Source organism: Onychomys torridus, chromosome 19, assembly GCF_903995425.1.
Source record: "Onychomys torridus chromosome 19, mOncTor1.1, whole genome shotgun sequence".
Lineage (NCBI taxonomy): Eukaryota > Metazoa > Chordata > Mammalia > Rodentia > Cricetidae > Onychomys > Onychomys torridus.
Window position 1 is genome coordinate 12,064,729 of NC_050461.1, and position 23,789 is coordinate 12,088,517.

The following is a 23,789-nucleotide window of genomic DNA, read 5'->3' on the forward strand; positions in this document are numbered from 1 at the left end:
TGAGAGCTCATCATCCATCTACTGATGACTTTCAGTAATGGCTTTGGAAAAACAAAAACAAAATCCAATCTTATCAGACTTTTAATTTTCCACTAGTTTTTTTCTTGTTGTTGTTGTTGTTTTTGTTTCTCCCTGGGAGAGTGGAAAGCAGGCAATGACGGGGATTGAACCAACTATATACTTCACCACCGAGTTATGTTCTGATCCCCTCGGAGTTTTTATGTGGAAGTAAATGTGTAATATTTTAAAAATTCCTAAGCTGTCCCTGCTAGCTAGCCAGTCATAGGCTGGAGTAATTGTGAGTTTTCCCTCACAGAATAACCACAGAGGATTAGCTCCAAGGGACACATGGCTTATTATACCTCCGCTGTGTGATGCTCTACAAAATGCAGACTTATTAAACCCTACTTCCAAGTCATGCTCTGCTGCTTCCCACAGCCATGTCATCCAGGAGCGTCTGCATCTTTGTTGTTTAAATATAGGTTTAGTTAGTGCTTTGAGAAGAATGACGCCATTTTCTAAGGTTTTATTTTCCCACCATACTTTCATGCCTGACCATCTGACTGGACAGTTTTCCTTCTGTCTGCCCTTGTTTTTAGTACTGTGGCTCTGAAGCATTTCTTTTTCTGTAGGTATGTTTATTTTCATGGTGGTCAGATCACAGGTGCATTCTTCTCAACAGTAAACCCTTCCCTTTGTAAATCTTTCAGGTGATCCTTTCAACCGGAGGATTTCCCAGCATGCATGCTGTAAGCACACAATCCCTGCTTCTCTCCCCGGCTTCCTAAAAGCCTGGTAGAGAGAAGCACTGAATTTGTGAGCCCGTCCTCCTGGAGGAGAGCAGCTCACCTCACGTTCTATGCAGCAAATGTGCTGGAGAAATTAAGGATGAGAAGTGCATCCTTCAATCGAACTGAAGGCTAACGTTAGATTTCTCGCCTGCTCTCTGAAGCACTGACTCTGAGGATCTGAGGAAAGGTAGAGGACCCTGTGTGACTAAACTGTGTCTGTGCTTTGTGAATTTACTTATCTAGAACGTTAATTTTATTAAGCACAACTGAAAGACGACACAGCTTCCAGAACAAAATAACTCACTTGAGCCATATCAGATATCATTCAGTCCTTGGTCGATACAGGTAACTCATCATGACATGGCTCATTTCTTCAATCAAAATCGTAAATATGAACACAATAAGACAGAAATCATTCATGTTGATGCCGCTTGCTTCACTCCACCCACAAGCTAAGGTTTATTGGTTGCCTTGATGGAAATGTCTAACTTGGGTAAATTCTGATGTACATTCTGTTTGTTGCTCTAGACCAGCAGTTCTCAACCTGGGGGTCCCATTGCATAGCAGCTATCCTACATACCAGATATCTACATTACAATTCATCACAGTAGCAAAATTACAGTTATGAAATAGTAACGAAAATAATTTTATGGGTGGGGGTCACCACAGCATGAGGAATTGCATTAAGGGGTCGCAGCAGTAGGGAGGTTGAGAACCACTGCTCTAGATAAAATTAGGAGGACACTGGCAATATTCCCTCAACAGAAATTCTTCATCTAAATTCAGTTCTGATGGAGAGCAGTGCTGGCCACACAGCTGGCTGAGGGGTCTAGGACCGGTACCTGCACAGTTCTTGGCGGTCCTGGCATCTCCGTAGTAGCCAGGAGCACAGCGCTCACACTTGAATCCGGTGGTGTTTCGTAAGCAGTTCCTGCACTGGCCAGTGATTTCATCGCAGTCTTCAAAGATTAGGTTGGGATCTGAATTTCCACTGCAGTCACATTTCTTACAGGTACTTCCAATGAGTAAGGGGTTTCCATAGTAACCAGGAGCACATCTGAAAGGTGTTAAACATGCCAACTATTTAGCATCCAGAGTTATTTCATTGTTAAAAAGAATCTTTCCTCCATGGAAGAAATACATAGTGAATCTTTATAGAAGCCCACCTAGAATTCATTCCAATTCTTCCATATTATTAATATGACCAGACTTCTAAAAAATTTTGTTACTTATTATTTGCATGTTTATTTGATTCTATGTCACCATACATCCCAGGCTGGTCTTGAACTCATGATCTATTTTTCTCTCTCAGTCTGCCAACTGCTAAGATTATGGGTGGGCATTATCTCTCATCTCATCTCTCCCCCCTTAGAGGTTTTTTTTGTTTGGTTTTGTTTGGAACTACTTCTCAATTTGTTGTAGATTATTCAGGCTTTAAGTGCAGGAGTGTCTTGTTTAGTGTTAGAGCATTGTTGGTAATCTTGGGGACTGGTTTGCATAGGTGATGGATAGGGTCACATTTGCTAAATGTCCAGTAATGAGATGCATTAATAGTATACAGCTGAGTAATATCCTGACCAAAATGTTAGTGGCACTGACCTCTACTGAGAACTGAATCACAACCTGTCCCTCCATAATGAATTGCTCAAGGAACTTAGCCTGAGCCAATCAGTGCTGAGCATTCTCCTAGCCCAAAGTGACTGACTTGGGAGTAATTCCTTGAAAATTGTCCTAGTTAGGGTTACTATTGCAATGATGAAACACCATCACCAAAAGCAAGCTGTGGAGGAAATGCTTTATTTGGCTTATACTTCATATACTTATATATCATAGTCCATCACTGAAGGAAGTCAAGACAGGAACTTTAGCAGAGCTGGAACCTAGAGGCAGGAGCTGATGTAGATGTCATGGAGGGGTGCTGCTCATGGGCTTGCTTCACATGGCTTGCTCAGCCTGCTTTATTATAAACCCAGGACCACCAGTCTAGGGATGGGGGGCCCACCCACAATGGCCTGGGCCCTCCGTCATCAATCACTACTAATTAAGAAATGCCCTCCAGCTGGATCTTATGAAAGCATTTTCTCAGTTGAGGTTCCCTCCTCTCTGATGACTCTAGCTTGTGTCAAGTTGACACACAACCAGCCAGCACAGAAGCATGGCCTACACCCTTGTTTGACCATCATAGAAGGGCAGCAGGCCAGGCCCTTAGTGACTGGCTGCCATCTTGTGATTGAGCAAAGGCAGTCTGGACAGAAAGTGGACGGCAGAACTGAGAACACTAGAAGAAACAGAGTAGAACCCAGATTGCTGTTCTAGGTACTTTAGTATATGAACTGACAGAGACTAGGTGCCCACCTACATTTATGAGGGGTGGGGAGAAAAGCCAGTGTCTGTATCAAAGCAGCCTTTTAGGAGAACATCCAGTGAGCAGAGGTGGAGACCAAACATCTCTTCAGCCATTACTTATGGGCCATGCTGTGTACTCTGATGAGGTTTCCTCTGTCTGGAGTCAGAAATGCCTTCTTCTTTCCCAAAGTGACCCTGTTTTGAGAACGAGGACTGCTGGCCCCATGTAAGGGGACACCTGCTCAAAGCCATGAATCATTTGTTTCCAGGCTATTAGCCTTCAGGGAACAGAGGACTTGGGCTGGCAGACCTTATTTTTGAAGGGAAAAAGTAGGAATTTGGATTCTGATGCAGCATTGCATTTTTAGAGATTAGCCGAGTATGCCAAGGTTAAACCACGTGTTGCTGGGTGACCGTGGACTGCCCTTTGCTGTAGGGCCTAAAGCTAGAGTATAGAAGATGGGCTAAGAGGAGCTGAAGGCAGTATGGGAGGGGCTGGAAGAGGCATTCGGTCACTCCTCAGTGGTCAGGCAAAGGAATCAGTTCCCATGGGAAAGGGAAACACAAAGAGAAGTCTAGCGGCAGATTCTGAGTGTGATGAAAGGGAAGAAGTGGAGGTGGCCACTCTCAGTCTGGAACAGAGGCTGAAGAGGGATGCATAGATTTGGAGAGATGATCTCGGGAATGGACAGTAGGGAGGACTTTCCAAAGAGATCAACATCAGGGCAATGATAATAAGATACTACACCTAAAAAGTTTTCCCTTTGAGGCAAGAGAACCATGGTTCAGAACATTTGGAAAACAGATCAAGGAGAGCAGCCAAACTACATGGAATTCCAGGGCCCTCTAACCACATTACTGTTCAACACACGGTGCATGGGCTCTCGGCCTTTTCGTGATGTCTGTCTTTTGGTAGAGCTGTGATGTTGGTGTCTATCAGTCTTTATATCCTTTGCTTGTGTCTCAGAGCCAACCTGTTAGCTCTTTCTGTCCCACTGTCAGCTGACCACGCACACCTGGCATTCTGAGCCTGAGAGGCTAACTGCTTCCATTTTCCAGGATCACCCAGGAGGTCACAGTTCAAGGCCCAGACCTTCCAACCCCGATGTTCTTTCCCCTGCTCTACCCTGTACCACACTGCTGCTGCTATGAATGAATAAATACATTCATTCAACAGAGGGACAATTCATGTCCACTTTATGTAAGGCATGGTGGGGGGGGACAGGAAGAGGAAAAATGCAGTTCCTGTTCTGAAAGAACAGGAAATGAATTAAATAGAATATAATGCGCTCTACAAATCAATGAAAAAGATGAGGATGAATGTAAGCTCTACACACTCCATAAAGAAACACCCCAAGAGGAAATGTCCAATGAGTTTTGTTATTCATAATTCCTTATGTCTTTGTGCCTCAGATTTCTAGGGCCTTTGGTCTTCCAGCCAGCATAAATTATTCACTGTGGAACATGTGGCTGGATTGAATTTCTATTCTTTGCTACAGTTCACCAAACAGAAAATATTAGACTTGTTGGTTATTGAAATTGGACTCAGATCTACTTCAGTATGCAGCTGGGAATCTTGAGGTCTTGGGTGAAAGGACTTGCTTGCCTCATGGAGGCCAGATGCTGGTTTCTTTGTTTTCTCCATTGATTCCATTCCATCACTATAGGTTGCCTCCTGGCCTGCCATAAAGGGAAGATCAATGGGCACCTGGAGATGGCTCAGTTGATAAAATGCTTGTTGTGCAAATTGGAGACCTGAGTTTAATTTTCAGAATGCACATAAATTAAAGAACATGCATGTAATCCCAGTAGGGGGGATGGAGATGGGTAGATTCTTGGAGCTCTCTGGCCAGCTAGTGTAGCTGAATTCACAAAATACAACTTCAGTGAGACACTCTATCTCAAAAACATAGAGGAGAGAATGATTGAGGAAAACACTTGGCCTCCACATGCACATACATACATGAGGTGTACACACACACACACACACACACACACACACACAGGAAAACAACATTTTGTATTCTGTAAATTGGAGTTTTATCACAATGGAAACCTCTGAGTTTCAAGACCATCTTTTGGCAGTAGCTTTGGAGTCAACTCTGAAGTTACAATCTAAACTTTTGGCCCTATAGACTTTACAGAGCCAACATACAAATGTTCCCTGATTTATTGTCCCCTTCAACAGCCCACATTTATAGATAAGGAAGCCAGCATGGATAAACTGATAGTCCATTCAGTGCATAAAAGATAGTTTAGCCATCGTGCATTTAACAAAACAAAATTGTTTTGTTTTGTCTTTTGAGAGAAGGTCTTATGTAGCCTAGGTTGACCTTGAACTTGCTATGTAGCCAAGGTTGACACGAGCTTGCTAAGTAGCCAAGGATGACCTCAACCTCTTGATTCTCCCTTCTTTCCCCTCCCAGATGCTAGAGTTGCAGACATGTGTCACTGTGCCTGGCCTTAACAACAACAACAACAGCAACAACAACAACAACAACAAGAAGCTACTGTGATCTGTAGCTATTGTTTTCTCTCCCAGGGGCCACACAGCTGTCACTGAAAGCCATTTTTTTTTTTTTTGAGGAATCCAAAACTCCTTACTTGAGTGGCTCAGAAATTTTTCTGGGAGGGTCATACTGTAGTCATCTTTGGGGAGTAAATAGGAAGGTATTTCAAGAGAGAGACGGCACATTCGAGAGTAGGTGTCATTTAAATGTGCTTCTCTTGTTTATCAAAGATTGGGAAGTAAGGCTAGAGAAATAGAAGAGGCTGTTCAAGGTTAGAAGTCAAAAGGCCAGAGGCAAGGCAGAGAACAGCGTCCTGACGAATCCTATGAAAATGATAGCGCTGACAGCTTGTTCAAAGACTTGGTGCCTTTCAGAGGAAATTCGGCCAAATGTCTGCATCATCAAATATGACAGTAACTGTTAGTGCCCTGCCAGTCTTCATTATTGTTCTTTTCTTTTTATCTCTAAGCCCATCATCATCAGTATCATCAATCTCATCACCACCGTCATCATCGACATCTCTGAGGACACTGTGCACTCTGCCTGTATCTCTTTGCTGGAGTCCTTTTCCCACCTCACACTTTGGGATACTAAGGTCACTAGGGGTATGTTTTGGCTTCCCCCATGATCCTTTAGCAACAGCACCCACATGCCTTAGTATAGTCCAAATCCTGCCAGAAAAATTAAAAAGATGGAAGTATGTGATAAAGGGCAATGTGGACCACTGAGGCAGAAGCACTGGACTGTGTAAGTCTGCAATCTGAAAAACTGCATTAAGAACAAGGGCTCTGGATTTTGATGTTGGATCTATCAGTAGCCAACTTTAGGAGCTTAGTTTAAGTCTCCTCATGGCTCCAAGTGTCAGGTTCCGCATCTTTCAAATGTACCTCTTGTGAACTGAAGGTCATACTGGATAGGAATGAGAAAAGCAAATCTTTCCCATGTTGTGGAATATTAGTTAAAAATGTGTTGCATTCTTTTATGCTATAGAATATTTGTTTAATGATGCAAAGATGTGCTGCATTCTTTTATGGTACATTTGTTTAGCTCTGAGAAGCTGTGTTACTGTGTCTGCCAAAAATACCTGATTGATTTAATAAAAAGCTGAATGGTCAATAGCTAGGCAGGAGAGGGATAGGCAGGGCTGGTGGGCAAAGAGAATAAATAGAAGGAGAAAAAGAGAGGAGAAGAGGATTGAGAAAAGAGGGAGAGGAAGATGCCAGGGGCCAGTCACCTGCCAGACACAGAATAAGAAGGAAAGAAAAGGTATACAGGAACAGAGCCCAGAGGCAAAAGGCAGACAGGATAATTTAAGTTAAGAAAAGCTGGCTAGGAACTAGCCAAGCTAAGGTCAGGCACTTATAAGTAAGAATAAGTCTCCATGTGTTTGTTAGGGAGCTGAGTGTGGCCCCCCACAAAGAGTAAAAAGAGTAATGAGTAAAAAAGAAAGAAACAAACAAAACCAACTATATCCCCAGCAGGTTGTGAGTTTTCTAATCATACACATCAGCAGCCAACTTCCATCTGCAGCTTCAATTTAGCAAGAAAGCCGTGATCTGATTTAACTAATTCTAGCTCACTCCTTTCTTTTCCTGCGATGGGGATGGGAGGTGTAGGGTATAATGAGGCAACAAAGGATTGACTTTTTATAGCATTGTTCCTGTTTTTAAATGAACATTAGATTACTGCTTTTGTTGTTGTTGTTGTTATTAAAAAGGTATTACTTAAAAATATATAGCCAGGTACCAATTGATGGTTTTTTTGCAGTGCTCTTGCCCCCAAGGAAAAGCCATGACACATGACAGAATCCACTAACAAGAGTTTTGTCAAGACAAAGAGAAAGGGATAGACGTGATCAGGCCTGTGGAAGGATGCGTGAGAGAAAGAGACTGAGAACATGAAGCCCGCCTCCTTCTAAAGGCCAGGACGCACCTGGGCACACAGACCCATGTGGCTATTCCACGCATGTGCATAGATCACGTGGTCACATTTGCACGCACCTGTGTGACCCCATAACCATGGGGCATGGGTCATACAAGACGTACGACTTGGAAATGACTAGGCGGAGATGACTAAGTGTCCTGCTGGGCACACAATGACCATGGGGGCATGGTTGGAATTCCTATCACCAATAATATGTCAGATTGTGATATGAGAAGAGTGGACAATAAGAGACTGTTTCTGTAGGTGAGCTCACAGTGTCTCAGCAGAGTTTAGAAAAACTGTGACTTAATCCTTTGTGTCTCAGTTGCTTCCTCTTGTCAATAAGGCTAAAATGGTAGCCCGCAGTACACTTCAATCTGTTGCTGTATGTAGAGTATGTATAAGGTGCCTGATATAAAGAAGTACTCAGTAAGTGTCAGTTACTGAAGATCTCTGGTTGATCTGGTGGACCTGAGGACTGGCAAGTCCAACAGGCAGGAGGGCTACTTTAGGAAAAAGAGGCAGGCTGGAGCCCAGGCCAACTGAGAGTTGGGGACATAACTGTGATGTCAAGGTCAATGGCTACATTACTTAGTAGGGTAAGAGACAGACCATGCAAAACATATTTTATGTTTCAGACCTTTCAACTCATCTATAGTGTGACTCCATTTTAAAAAACAAATATTTACGTAGACTATACCCTCCAGTGTTCATTTAAATGATCTTAGAATTTCAAACATAAAATTAGGTGGAAACTCCTCACACCTATGACTTTTATGGTTTTATGGCTCTATGGGTTTTCCAAAAAGGAAACCAAAATGGGATTTCAAACAGAATACAAACAAAACTGAAAGAAATCAGAAGGCTGGAGAGGTGGCTCTGTGGTCAGGAGCTCTGGCTGTTGTTGCAGAGGACCTGGGTTTTATTCTCAGCACCCACATGTTAGCTCACAACCGGACTCTTTCAAAAGAGTCTGGCTTATTTTGCTAAACATAACCTCCCCTATCCAGTTTCATCCACCCCTGCAAATGTCATAATTTAATTCTACTTATGAGCTGAATAAAAGTCCATTGCATATATGTACATTTTCTTTCTTTCTTTCTTTCTTTCTTTCTTCCTTCCTTCCTTCCTTCCTCCCTTCCTTCCTTCCTTTCTTTTTCTTTTTTTTTTGTTTTTTTGTTTTTTTTGAGACAGGGTTTCTCTGTGTAGCTTTGTGCCTTTCCTGGATCTCTCTCTGAGGACCAGGCTGGCCTCGAACTCACAGAGATCCACCTGCCTCTGCCTACCGAGTGCTAGGATTAAAGGTGTGCACCACCACTGCCAGCTTATGTACATCTTCTTATCTACTTATCTGTTGATAGATGTTCTGGCTTGATCCAATCTTGGCTACTGTGAGCAATGAAGCAGAAAACATGGCTGTGCAAGTATCTCTGTGGTGAGCTGATTGAGAATCCCTTCACTGTTCTTTCTAAAGCATGTATTTCCAGGGGCAGTACAAACACATCAAGACTTGGCTTACTGGGTAACAGCAGATCACATGAGTCTCTGATATGTGCAGGGTAATTTTTTTTTTATCTGCAATAACATATCTGTAGTGAGCATGCTGTCCTGAGTCAGAGTGGGAACCCCTGCTTCTCCACAGAGGTCTTATGTGTGCCAGCCTGGTACTTGGTCAGCAGGGCCATTAACTCCTTATAGCAGACATCAGAGATCCATTAGCAATATGCTCTGTCCTAATCAGACTACACAGAATTTAACTTCAGACACAGGAGAAAAACCTCCATCCTTGCCTGATAAACAATTACCTCAGACCTCCCACAGAGCCAGAAAATGAGTAAATTGTGTGTCTCATATTTTTGTGTCTCCAAAGAAGGGGACACATAATGATTGTGTCACAAACATTAATTAATCATCCCATTTGATCTCCTTTGCCAATCCCCATGTGGGTCCTTAGCACTCACTTTCTCTCCTATACTGTTAATGGAAAGGAAAACTTCCATTCACCAGGTGCAAGAATTACCTACATCTTGCACTTTTAAAAGTCAGTATAACAACATAGAGATCTGCTTTGTTTACCACAAGCTGAGACTGCTTTTAAGGTTGAGAAGTACTCTCTGAGAGATGCAGGGATATTTCTTAGGAGACAGATGTCTTGTAATTAAGGATTTATTTCTTGGGCCACAGGCTGAGTTTGTGAGTCCTACAGAGGGGCTAGCCTGCATAGGCTGCCCTCCAGGTGAGGAGTCTGTGGATATATTGACAGATTAAAGGTTTGGCCAGTACCTCTGGCCCTTCCCTCGCTGTCTTTATGGAATCACAACATCCCGGAGCTGCCCAAGTCAATGGTGAGGCCAGTGTTCAGGTGAGGCCAGTGTTCATGGTGTCTCTGTCATGAAGACCTCTCTGTGAGATTCTTTTAGTTAAAGGCATTTCATCTGAGAGAGCAAGGAGCAGCCAACAGGGGGATCGAATTGCAAATATCTTACTAGGGAATCATTCAGCAGGAAGCCCCACTGCATGCTTAGCTGCTGAGGTGTTTCTTGAGCAAACCATGGGTCAACTAAAAAGAACATTTTGTGTAAACACCAAACAGATTCAGAACACCCAGGTTTGTGAATTTTATTTTGTAAGAGGTGGAATGATGAGCGAATTAAATAACTGGTTAGTGCTTTGTACATTTCTCATTCTATGAGCAATAGAGGATTCAAGATAAGAGGACCCACTTACTGTTTACCCAGGGATCCTTACTCTTTGTGTGAGAGATATGAATTATAGTACTGGTATGTTATGCTGAAGAGAGGGGAGGCTTACTACAATCATCTGGAGAATCTCCCCAAACACCCAGATTCAATTTCTTCTTTCCTTGTACATTTATCCCATACTGGTCTGGACCCCAAGAGAATATACTATTATAGCTGTACTGGGACATGGGGTTTGAGGACAACACCCAACTTGGGGTTCTAAAATATTTCTCCACTCACAACTTATACATCAATCTCAAAACCCATTGAAGATAAACATGGCAGACCCAACTTGGGGTTCTAAAATATTTCTCCACTCATAACTTTATCTCAAAACCCATTGAAGATAAACATGGCAGAGCTGATGCACACAAACACAGAAAGCTTTCTCTGGCCCCACAAGGGGAAAAAAAAAGAATTGTTATGTACCTACCTTTCACAGTTAGGCCCAGCATAGTTTTCCTTACAAATACACCGAACAGCTCCATTTTTCCTGTAGCAGGATTCTGCAAAGCTAGAATAACGAGAGATGTTAGACGTCATTCCATTATCACTGATTTGTAGGCTGACTTCACTTTGGATTAGGTCATTTCTACCTGGTTACTCTCCAACAAATGTGATTAAATTCTTACCCTTCAGAACAGACTGCACCACAAGTCATGTGGGGTCATCTCCCAGGTATACCATTACATATCTCTTTATAGAGGTGGTTTATTAGTTTCGCCTGAAAGAGCAGGGATTTCTAACATAGCGGATTACATACCAATATATTCAAATAAGTGTATATAATATTTACCTTTTAAGCGCAATTCTAAAATATATGCCCAAAAGCCAGAAATAGAAAATTCACTGGTAACTTTAGACTTGTACAGAATTCTCTCCTATTTCCACCACTTTTTGTGTATACATTAAAAGTTTCTTCACAGTTGTTCTGAACTCAATCTCTGTTTTTTAAAGATCACGAGCGAGCCAGACTTAAATGAGATAATCCAGAAATAATCCTTACTCTTTTCTTCTGTGTACCTTAAGATTTTGGACTAAGGGTGGAGGGACTGGCTGAAGTAGATCAAAGAGCCAAAAACAAGTACACACACACACACACACACACACACACACACACACACACACACACACATACATACACACACACACATTCATCCATACACACACATTCATACACACACACACACACATCCATACACACACACACACACACACATACACACACACACATCCATACACACACACACATCCATACAAACACACACATTCATACACACACACACACATACACATCCATACATACATACACACACACATACATACATACACACACACACACACACACACACACACACATACATACACACACACACATTCATCCATACACACACATTCATACACACACACACACACATCCATACATACACACACACACACACACACACACACACACGTATACACACACACACACACACACACACACACACACACACACACACATTCACCCCGTGGGAATTCCTTTTTTCTTCTTCTTGTTCCCCTCTCCTCTTCCTTCTTTATTCTTAAGTTAGTAAAAATTAGGAGATAAAACAGAAATGTAATAAAAAATATTGGTCCAGCAGAATAAATACCCATCCTAATTTATTGAGGCAGGAAAAAAAAAATGGAGTGTTACCCTTTCAGGTATGGCAAATTTCTCAGTGACACACTAGTTGTGTGAAGCGTAGATGTACGTGTGACTTTTACACTACTTTGGGCTTCTGGACGGTGTGATCAGTAGAGTGTGACCTCTGCTCTCATCTTCCTGGATGTACCACCAATTTCACCCTAACGATGACTGAAGCAAAGCAGAGGGATATGTATGTCTGCTTTCCTCAAAGGTGGTTAGAAACTCGGTACAAAAACAGTGTGTGTTCCTCAGTGAGGGGCAATTGTCACGATTTATTTTCTCAGCAATTTGGTGAAAACATCCCAATGACATTCTATTTCCTTGGAATTTCACCCTTTATTTTGCCTGTTCTTATTCCTTAGCTGACCTAAAGAAATCTTGCCTGTTGCATTCCAAAAAATGAACAAATACTCATGCATCTTTCTTTGAAGGTGTTCCATCCAGGCTGCCCATAGCTCAAAGAGGAAACATCTGCCTGGGGTGTCTGGAGTCCTCTGTGTTTATCTGATGTCCTACTGTTTCAAACAGACCCCATTTCCCTTAATTGGAGCGATTAGCATAGCTGCTGGTAGACACAGAGGATGTCTGGCCAGGCCAGAATAAACAAGTGGACTCTATGCAAATAGCCCTTGGGAACAAGGCAGCTCCATTGATTGGTTTCCATGGTGCAGGCTCTGAGGCAGTGAAGTACCAGCCATGGATGTTCAGTTTTGTTTTCACTAACACTAACAGTTTATGCTTTAAAACCAGGGGAATCTCTATTGTTGGTTGTGAAAATTAAAACCCGATGCCTTTCCCAGTCTACTGTGGTGCCCTTTGTAAGTGGGAAGATGGATTTACTCTGGGAAAACCCTTAGGTTTAAGAAGAAACAGAAATTAAAATTTTTGTTAATGCCTAGATGTTTCAAGCATTATTTCCTTGCTTAAAACTAATATTTGCTTGTACTTTAGTTATGTCTTGTGTGTGCCCGTGACCTGGCTTGAGGGTGCCTGAGGAGGCCTGGAGAGGGCATCAGTCCCCTGGAGCTGGAGTGACAGGCACCAGTGGTTTTCTGAATGTTGGGGACAGAATCCTTGGCCTCTGCAAGAGCAGCAAGCACTCTTAAGCACTCAGTTACCTCTGGTCTTCCTCTTTCTTGGTTTTCTCATGAGCTGTCTGTCATTAACTGGAAACTCCAGTCCTAGGTGGTTGATTCACCCCATGGCTTTTCCATATAATTCAGATTCCAAATTAGGTGCTTGCCTGAGAAGTTGTCTGATATATATAGTAGCAATATGAATAGTTTTGAAAGCCAGAAATGACAGTGGAACATTTGACTTTTCATAATATATCTGATTAATGCTTGAGATAGTTCCTTAACTAAATCAATAATAAAACCAGATCAAAGATCAGACCTTTGGGGGATCCAGGCAAATCTTGTCAGTCCTGTGACCACAAACTAACCCATCCCTGCCTTTTTGAAGCCAGTTTTCCTCAGCAATAGAACCATGGCCACTTCAGAGAAAACTGTAACATCTCAGAGAAGGCCCGTCTCTCAGATCCTCTTCCCGTCCCAACAAAATGTTGTTTACTCAGGAGCAGCATCATTTTGCCTTTGTTTTAATTTTCTGCAGGTTTTGCTAATCATATCTGTATCACAGTGAACATGGTGAGTTTTTGTGTCTGTGTGTATGCATCTAACTCAGGAATGTGTTCCTGAGGTCCCTTAGCTCTGCCTTGGACTCTGGATGTGTCCTCTCACGCGCAGAGCATGGGCAGGAGTCATGGATCTTGATGTCCTTGGAAACTGCTTCTGAGCTGAGGGCAGGAGACTCATTACCCAGCTGGTCGATTTCTGTTCCTCTTATTAGAAGGGGCTAATAGCCTGAAGCATTGCTTCTTGCTCAGCTAAAACACGGGATAATCTGTCTCAAAAGAGAAAGGCTCATTTGCTCTAGGAGCATAAAAAGTGCTATACTTTGACCCCGTGAAAGATGGCTAGTTCTCAGCTGTTGGAGGGATACACTGCTGGTGAGAAATATCAGTGTGATATTGGCACATGGCAAGTGCTGAAGAGATATTTTGCCTGATTTCATGCAGACAAAGGTCCTCCATTTACAGGGAATGGTATTTTAAAGGTCTGATATCTTAAGATACTAATGTTCGATAACTAAGATGAAGAATGGCCATGTAAAAGGGACAAAAGCCTGAAGATGCTATTGGAAGGAACCTTTGAAGATGGCTTTCCTAATTCACGTAACGTCTGAAGAAACTGTCAGAGCTCAAAGCTTCTAACTCCTTTTCTGAACAGATGACGGTATATGACGTCTATATGGGTACAGGAGTGAAACGTGTTATGAGGAAGTCAGTGGTAAATACAGTCAAGGGCGGTAAAGGTCTCTTTAAAGGGGGCTGGGATTAATGTTGGAGGATAGAATGTTTTAATGAGCATTTAAAGTCTATACCATGAGGCAGGAAGTTCATGAATCAGGACACTCTTGAGTGAAAATAACAGAACGTTTAGTGTTTCTGTTCTTCACTCTCTGTTCCAGGACTGTTCATCTTGCACACATTACTAATACTGTCAGCCATGAAAAATCACTAGAAAAGGTCCGAAACAACTAAATGGTTTTTGAAAGATGCCACTATAGAAGCTTTGACTTTGCTCGCTGGCCGGCACGTTGTAAGATTTAAAACCAGCTGATTCCTCAAGGGATTAAGGGAGGCAAGAGAGGGGACATCTGGCTGCCATCTTCTTTTATCACATTATCAGTGTGTGTAGGGGGCAGATATTTGGGCCCTTTTTGGTGTGTGCATTTGTGTGTTGGAGTGTGTAGAGGTGAGAGGTTGACATGAGATATGTTTCTGGATGGGTCTCAATTGCTCTCCACCTTACACACTGAGGCAAGGGTTGCTAGCTTGAACCCAGAACTCAGTAATCCAGCTAATCGACCTAACTAGATTGCTCCAGTGATTCAAGCACTGGAGTTAGAGGCAAGCTACCACATTACCAGCATTTACATTGGTCCTGTGATCCAAACCCTGGTCCTCATGAATGCACTACTGAGCCATCTTCTCAGCCCATACGTGGGCTCTCTAAGTAATCTATGTGACTTACTCTTTACAATTACTATCAATTATGTAAATACTGTATGAAAACAACAGTTCCTGGCATATAGTAAATAAAACATAAGTTTTAGCAAAGTTACTATCCTCTATGTTTAATAAAGCCAATATCTACTTCAGCTTTTTCCTGTGTTTGTGGTATCCACCCACATGGTCCACACATGTTACCATGTCCAGCTTCTCAGGCATACTGTGGGCCTTTATACCTTACTTTAATTTACTTACTAAGGAAAAAGCTGAGTCCAGAGAAGGTAAAAGAACCAAGGGATGGAGCCAGAATTTGAACCTAGTCTCAGAGAGAACAATGCATAGAGACAAGGCAACCAGTTTGAGGCGACATAGGTATTATGGGTCAAAACAGAAACATGAAGGTGGGTTGGTGACTCTATTCAAGGATGATTCTGTTTAAAAACACATTTAAACCTTGACCTCCTCTTTTTAGTAAAGAGCTTCTATAACTCTTGAATTTGTCAAGTGAAAAGACATTTTTTTTTCTTGGTTTATAAAAAGCCTCTTCACTGTACCTGATTATGCTAATGAGGAGACTTACTGACTCTTTAATGGATTCAGTGTGGGAGTGGTCACTAGAGGAAACCTTCCCACGGCTAAAAGGCTAGAACATTCAATTCCCCCCCCCCCCCCCAACCTCTGAGCTCAGTCTACAATGGCCAATGATGCATCATGCCTCTGAGAGGAAACTTGTGTGAGAAGTCTGGACCAGTGGGGCTCAGGAGCTCCTGGGGTCTTCCCATACGGAGACATCTTTGAGAAGAGGGGTTCGGCTCTTGGAGATGGTGTGGGATTTCTGGACCTTCTCCTCCTATTCCCCTGTATTTCCTTCCTATATTATTCATGTCTTCTATACATTATTTACTGTGATGATATTTTGTTTGTGCTCTAACAAATTAAGCTTGCAGAGCTAGCCATTAGAAGCCAGGCAGTGGTGGCCACACCTTTGATCCCAGCACTTGGGAGGAGGAAACAGGAAGTGATATGGCTGGGTGGAGAGAGGAAGTGATAACGTGGGAGGAGACAGGAGCTCGCCCTTTCAGTCTGAGGATTCCTAGAGGAAAGAAGTCTTTCAGCTTTCACCCTGATATCTGACTCCAGGTTTATCTGACTCCAGAGTTTTTATTATTAAGACCAATTAGATTTCTGAGCTACAATTTATTTACATGTATTTCCTTAGAGGTTACTTCATTTGGCTCTTCCTGAATTGTATCATTTAAATAAAGTGATAGTCATAAGTATAATGCTGTTTTGAGTTTTGTGAATAATTATAGCAAATCATTAAACACAAGAGTGCTTGAAGGAACCCCAAATTTGGTACCTGTAAGTGCTTAAGCTCTCCCCAAAAGACCAGAGTGCTTTCTTACACTTTTCTCAACCTGAAGCATTCAGCTTTGGCTATGGACAAACCTGGGTACTCTGTGTAGAGCCAAAGAATAACTGTGAGAATAGTCGTTATTCTAGGCAGAGGCCGTCTGCCGTTAGGACTTACTTGGCCAGCTGGGGCAAGGGACAGGGGCACGGCTGGCAGAGTCGGGGTGGGCCTCTGATGGAGTCCCCAATAAAGCCATCCAGACACTTCTCACAGTGTTCCCCTGTTGTGTTCCGCTGGCAGTGCTGTGGGACAGAAAATAGGAATGGTGAGAAGGACAAAGAAATTTCACAGACAGCAAATGTAACTTACTTCAAATAAAGGGGCACCAGGCCTGCCAGAACACATGGTGTGTGGCAACAGAAAGCATCCACGTTCATCCTAGCCAGAGCCAGAAGTGGAGATGAAGGTGGATGCATGCATCCTGCTGGTCTGTATCTGCACTGGCAGGCTGCGGACTCTACGCGTGCAGAGGGGACTCATTGGTTACCCATCTTGATTCAGAAGGAAAATTAGAACTACCACACTCTAGGTGTTCTGGATGCTTAAGCTTACTGATGTGGAATGAATATTAAATGAAAACAAATAATATTCCCATAGTGCTTAACCATCACAGCAGAACCAATAAGGATTTACAGGCCTGGAAGGGCACATATATCAGGCTGTGGCGCACATGACGGAGAAGGAAGAGAAAGGCCTTCTGCTAATGGCTTGCCATCGTGGTTAACGACACATCAGAAATAGCAGGCAGGTTGATTTGCATAATTTTCCACTTGTGATCAAAGTAACAAGTAGGAAGAATGGCATAAACTAGGCTGTTCCTTCTGCCTTGACTGTAGCAGGCTTCAGAATCTCCAGAATGTTCTCTCCGATTCTCCCCTCACAGTTCTGCCTGTGTTGCACTGCCCACACTGAGCTAACTGTTCCCAGCCTTAGTCCCTCTTCTCTAACACACTGGGTTATTTAGCACTGTATCACAATTAACATGGGTGAGGCAGGTCCTCAGTACAACACATTGTCCAACAGGAGGAGTCCTATGTGGGCAACAAGCTATCCTGACTGGACCTTCCTCAAGTATTTGGCCCACTGGTATGGATTAGGTATGGATATGAAGTATAATTATGCAGCAGAAAAGAAATTAGAATCTGTCTTAGACGGTGTGATCAGTGAGAATTCTTAAAAATAAAGTTTGATGTGCATGCAGGAGTGTGTTGACAAAGTTCCCGCACAGTCTTTAAAACTGTGTTATGCGCTCAGCCACCCCTCAGGAAATATTTAGGGAAATAACTTGAGGAAAGATGGAAAACATGAAATGAAGAACTAGCATCTTGAGAAAATAAAAGCAATGCACATTCAAAATGAGCTTGAACTCGGGGACAATGTCCTTCTCAGGAAAGATAATGAGCTGTAAACAACTACCATGCACCTGAACCAGAAGACATTTGTAAGGATGCTTGTAAGCCAGAGGCAACTTTGTTTGAGTCCTTGTTACACAGACGGAACAGGTCTGTACAAGGGAAGACATTCTGAGATCATAGGCCATCTCTAATGGCTGAAGTGACCAGCAAGGTCCAAAACGAGCTTCCGTCACTTGATGGATGCTTTGGATTCCCCTTCAAGGCATTAGTTCTGTTTGTAGTAGCCATGGGTAGCAATGTTCAAGGGCAAAGCAATGCAATCTCTCTCAACCGCTAAAACATCAGAGTGTAAACACAGGCTTTTCTCACCTGCCTCTTTTAAAGGATTTATTATGAATTTCCCTAGAAGGCATTGATATCAGTTTGGGGGGTGGGGTGGTAGAGATAATGCCAGAGACACATTTCATTTTCCAACTGGTTCACGTGGAACAGTGCCTTGATCTTCTTGTCTCGCTAGTCTCTTCTCTGTACAATGAAGCTTTAGACTAGATGGCCTTCAGGGTTCTTGCTCTGAAAGTCTTTAACCCTGAAATTACAAAATTTTCCTTTACCTTCAACTGTGGGGGCCCACAAAGGTTTCCTAGTGATATCTGAGCTTGCATTATTCAGCAGGGCTACATTAGAGGATTGCTTGACCACATGTGTGGTGACCACATGTGTGGTTACCACGTGATTAGAAGGGTCTGCCCTTGGCTTCGCTAGGGGGAGGTCTTTTGCTCCACCCCTTGGCATTCCTATAAATAGCTCTCTAAAAGAGAGAAGAGGCCAGTGGATAAGGATCCAGGCCCTCCCGAGGCTATCCTGTGTTTCTATCTGTCTCTCTCCCCCTATCCTTCTATCTATATCTCTTATCCCTCACTGCTCAAGAGTACCCTGTCGTAAAATGTGGGAGCCGGTCTCCCAGCTGGGCTCCCACATTCAACACTCTGCCCTTTTCCAAACAGGAAACAAACCTGACGACAATAAACATTATTGGTGGGGGTGGAGGGGGGACTGGGAGGGAGGGTGTCAAAAGCCACAGTTTTGAGAAGCAGGGAGCTACCTAAAATGCTGGCATCTCCTTTCATTGATAAAGGTATAAAGGGTCCAGGAAGTTCGTGAGGTTTGAGAATGGGATATGTCCATCAGCACTCCTTACATTTCAGTGCCCACGTATCTCTGAATGCCCTGGTGAAAATGTAGATTCTGATGCAGGACCTCTGGCCTGCAACCTGAGAGTCTACACCCCAATCAAGCCCCTGTGTAACAGCCAGAGCTGCTGGCTTGGGCTCCACTTAGAGAAGCGAGTGTCTGGAGGTTATTAGCTGCTAATTAGTTACTCTGAATGGAGTCCAAGCCATAGTCTCCAGTGAAGGGCAGTTTATCTTACTGCAAAAAGGAGGGACATGAATAGCTCATAAATCAGAAAATTAATTAAAAGACATTTTTTCATGGAAGTCATTGTCTTATCATTTCAGTTACTAAAGCATTCACTCAGTTAATAAACCTGGATTAAGCTGATGCATGATGGATAAGGAGCTGCAGCTGGTATTAAGATGAGGAAGACCCCGTTTCCGTATTTGAGAAACTCATAGGCTCATGGAAGAAACAAAGAATAGCGTCCTGTGCTCCGGGATATGACTGAGGCCTATGAAGGCTTAGTGGAGATGTTGCAACCTGAACCAGGCCTTGAAGCTGTCCTTCAAGAAATCGCCCATAAAGGGCACATTTAGGCAGAGTGTCAAAGTACAGAGGTGGTTGAGGTAGCAGTGTGCTCAGTGTGGTTAGAGGCAGAAACCTTTGCTTTGGAGCATCTTAAAAGGAGGGATGCTTGGGGTTGTGTGTGTGGTTGGAAAGACCAGGCAGCAGATAAGGAGAGGTGCTGTGGTCCTAAATTGAGATCGTAGCAGGTCATAGAAGAGAGGCTGCCACCTAACAGTTTGGGCTGTTGGGAGCTAGGATCAAACTAAATGTTGGGGAAGTTGATGAAGACCGAGGGGCTTCAGACAGAATGATGCTGTCATTAAGTGAGGTGGGGAATGAAGAGGAGGAAAAAGTTGTTGCACGGCCAAGGATGGAAACTGTCCAGAGAATCTTGTATCTGCATTCACCTCCGGCTGTGTTCTGTACTGATGTACAAAGCAGAAGGGGACTCTGTGAAGCTATTCATCCTTAGTATTCTTTAAATCTTGCCATTTTTTTGACTTTGTTTCCAACTTTGGCTATTATGGAACCAAACTGATGACTGTTTGCAAAATGTCAGATTTTTTTTTTTTTTTTTTTAGTTTGCAATAGACTGAAAAATCATCAAAACTGGGGTGTAGCAATATTTCTTCAGTAGTCATTTTATTACTGTGTTTCTTTAGCAGAATAAAAGTAGTGGATTTTCCCACGGCCCCTGACTTATCTAGTCTTGGGAGCGTGGCCACTTTAGCAGTGCCAGGTATGAATTTGATCTCATGGAATGGGCCTTAAAGCCAACCAGATAATTTGGTTACTCCCATAATGTTTATACCACTATTGCATCAGTGTATCTTACAGGCAATTTGCTGTTCTAAGTCTCAGGGCTTGTAGCTGGGTGATGTTGCTGATTACTTTCTCCTGATAGTATGGAAACTGCCTTTCAGCACTGTGAAAGCTAATGAAGCTTCTAGTTAGGTACCAGTTCAATTTCTTCACATTTAATGACATAAGTCATAAGTTATCAATGTCTTCATCAATAGGGCCTTCACATCAGGTTGTGGAGAGTAACCAATAGCCTTGGAAATCACCTGCAAAGTTTAGTGTGTGTGTGTGTGTGTGTGTGTGTGTGTGTGTGTGTGTGTATGTCTTTGGCTAATTTTGATCTTTTATTTGTTTAATTAAATATAATTTGTGTCCTTTTAAAAAATTTAATTGATAAGAATATAAACATGATAACCTGGAAAATAGGTTGTAGGTGATTTTTTTCTCCTTGAATTTCAAATACACTTATTATACATATAGTATGTATGTATATACATATAATACACTTAGTATATATTTATTATTTTTCCCACTAAGCACATTTTACTTAAATTGGAGGGAAAAACATTTCTCTCTGAATAGAGTGTACTGGGGTCACTTCCATTAATATGAGAGAGACAGTTATTTCTTTCTATGTATAGTTTCTGTCTTGGAACAAAGAAATTGCAGGAAGATTGACAACTGATGCACATATGAGTGTTTAATGTCCTGGTGCACTGCCAGAATCAGAGAAGGACCCTGTGATGATGAATCGTCTCAGATGCCCATGTCTAGATTGAAAACTACAACTGTTCCTGTGCTGAAGACATCGTCACGGCTGTGGCTTCATCATCGCTCATGATGGCCACTAGCAGAGCGAGCGAGCTTTACCTCCTCTTTCACGGATTCCACTCACTCACTTTGCCAGTTGTCTGGTGGAAGCTGATGGGCCTAGTGATCCCTTCTGTCTTACAGTTTAATAAATCAGGTAACAAAAAGCCTTTAATTAGTCACGTTATCAGTAACGTACATTGTTAGTTCAAGTGTATGCATGGGATTTCCCCCCAAATGTCACTGGGATTAAAATAACAGGAAACCGGAGATGAAAGCATTAAAAAGGGGTAGATGTTGGCAGCTGCGAGTGCCTACAGGGCTGTGGAGGACATCCTGGATGTAATGGTTATTTAAGACTATGGGGGGGGGGGGACAACACAAATACCATGATTTAAAAAAATGACAAAATAACAAAATTTAGTATTTTGCCAAGTAATCCCCTGTCTCTAGAAAAGCGACAACCACTAGGTTCATAATAAATGTTTTCTAATTTGCATCTTAATATGAAACGTGAGTTAAATTGCACCTTTAAGGCACACGCCACTTATAATAAAAAAAAATTATCTGTTCAGGAGGGATAATAAGTAATTTTGAGTGTATTTAGGTAAGTATTGTTGTGGTTTAAATAAAACTGCTCTTTCAGTTTGAGGAGGCCCTTTTTCCATGCAGGAATCTGAAGCACGGAGCTGCCATGTTTTATAGTTGCTGAAGAGGAACATGGCTAGCGTACACCAACTTCAGTCACGTCGTGGCTTCTACTGCAACCGCTCTGGGTCAGTGTTTCAGCCGCAATTTTTATTAAGTTGTCAATCCAATCTCGGAAACGGGAAGTGTTCAGCAAAGCCTTTTACTCTGGCAGCCTTCTCTGTCTCCACCAGTATCTGGTTCTCGGAAAAGCTGTCTGCTGAGGAAGTCATCTTAGCGAAGGAGGAAAAAGCTCTCTTTTGGGCTTGAATGCAGAATTATAAAAAGTAGAAGGACAAAGCATTCATCTTCATCGGCTATTTAATTTAGGCAATGCTTAAAAAAATAATTTTGATCCATAGACCTGATTATCTTACGTGCTACAGCAGGCTACGGGACACCTGCTGTCCTCTGGTTTACGTGGGATGAAGCCAAATATTTGGCAAACTATACTATTACAATGGAATCTGGAAGGTGGGGGTCCTCCTCTGTATTATTTTCAACCCATCACCACTGGTCAACAGCAGGAAGCCAGCTGCCAGGGGAGGGAGGCCAGGACCCTCCTGGAGCATGCATGCACATTCATGCAAAGCCTCAGGGGCCACTTGTGATCAGAAGGCAGAATTTATTCCTGATAAATTCTATGTTGAGAGGTTCTGAAAAATCCATTAATAGAAGGCATTGACATGATATATTTTGTAGGAAAAACTGAAATGTAGAAAAGAGCTTGGTTGGCCATTTTCCCCTGCACGTCCCTCACTCACCAGACAGAAGCCAGAGCCATCTAAGCACTCCTGGGAATTGCCATTACAGTCACAGGGTGAACATTCTCCTGACCACGTGCGAAAGAATCCAGCGTTGCATCTCTGAAACAGACAGCGACATGCATTTTCATTATTGGAAAGGTACATTCTGGTCAGAGGCGATTATTAAATGAAATATTTTTTAACAAAACATGAATGTGTACTATTTGTACGGCCATTCAGCAACAGAGGCGGCTACACAATCTTCTTCGTTGTACAGTTTCTTTTCTTCTTTCGCCCTGAGCAAGAGGAACACTTAACAAGGTTCCATCATTGTAAGAAGGCAGGAGGAGATCATCTTAGGTAGGAGAGACAAAGACAGAGAGACAGAGATGGGAGAGAGATGGGGAGACAGAGAGACAGTGACAGAGATGGGGAAGGGAGGGAGGGAAGAGAGAGTGAGAGAGAGAGAGAGAGAGAGAGAGAGAGAGAGAGAGAGAGAATTTTCTTCTTTTTTTCCAATCCAAGCAACACAAAGCCAAATCAGACCCCAGCTGGGTTTTTCTCAAGGTGAGAGAGCTGGGTGATAGATACTCCCTATAATAAGGAGCCATAGTTTCAAATGACTGACTATGGCATAATAGCTTAGAGATGTGCCTTTCATAAATATGAGCTGTTAAAGAACTCCGTACCAGGGGCTGGAGGGATTGCTCAGTGGGTAAAAATGCTTCCCATGAAGGCCTGGTGATCTGCGTTGGATCCCCAGAACTCACAAGCCAGGTAAAGGAGGGAAGAAAGACTAACTCCACAAAATTGTCCCCTGACCTCCACCACAAACAAACAAACAAAAGAAACAGCACAAACAAACAAAATCCCCTCTATGTTTTCAGACTACAATGTTGCAGAGGTCCTGGTTGGGAAGTTGATGAGGTCTTACACTAGTCCAAGCCTGTGGTCCTGATCACATACTTTGCTGATTTTCAGAATTTGTGAGACTATATTATGTTTCTTCATTTGGGTGATGAACCGCAGAGAAGCCAAGTGGCTTGTGGGATTGTGTACCCGTTGACCTGCACACTAATGAGTCACCCTCCCGTCACCTCCCTCCCCTGTGCCACCAGAGCCTCCAGTGGGGAAACATTATGAACAGCTCTCTTTCTATGTGACTGGACTTACA

General features: G+C 42.7%; 1 protein-coding gene across 2 annotated transcripts in view; it reads right to left on the reverse strand.

The window, feature by feature from the left end:
- Nucleotides 1–23,789, reverse strand: part of Lama4 (laminin subunit alpha 4) — a 148,957-nt gene that overhangs the window by 87,727 nt on the left and 37,441 nt on the right. For both annotated transcript variants that reach the window (XM_036169087.1, XM_036169086.1), the window contains exons 2-5: nt 22,634–22,735; nt 16,591–16,715; nt 10,745–10,825; nt 1,634–1,848 (exon numbers count right to left, since the gene is read on the reverse strand). In XM_036169087.1, the coding sequence (XP_036024980.1) occupies nt 1,634–1,848; nt 10,745–10,825; nt 16,591–16,715; nt 22,634–22,735 (523 nt within the window). The remainder of the gene's footprint in view (nt 1–1,633; nt 1,849–10,744; nt 10,826–16,590; nt 16,716–22,633; nt 22,736–23,789) is intronic.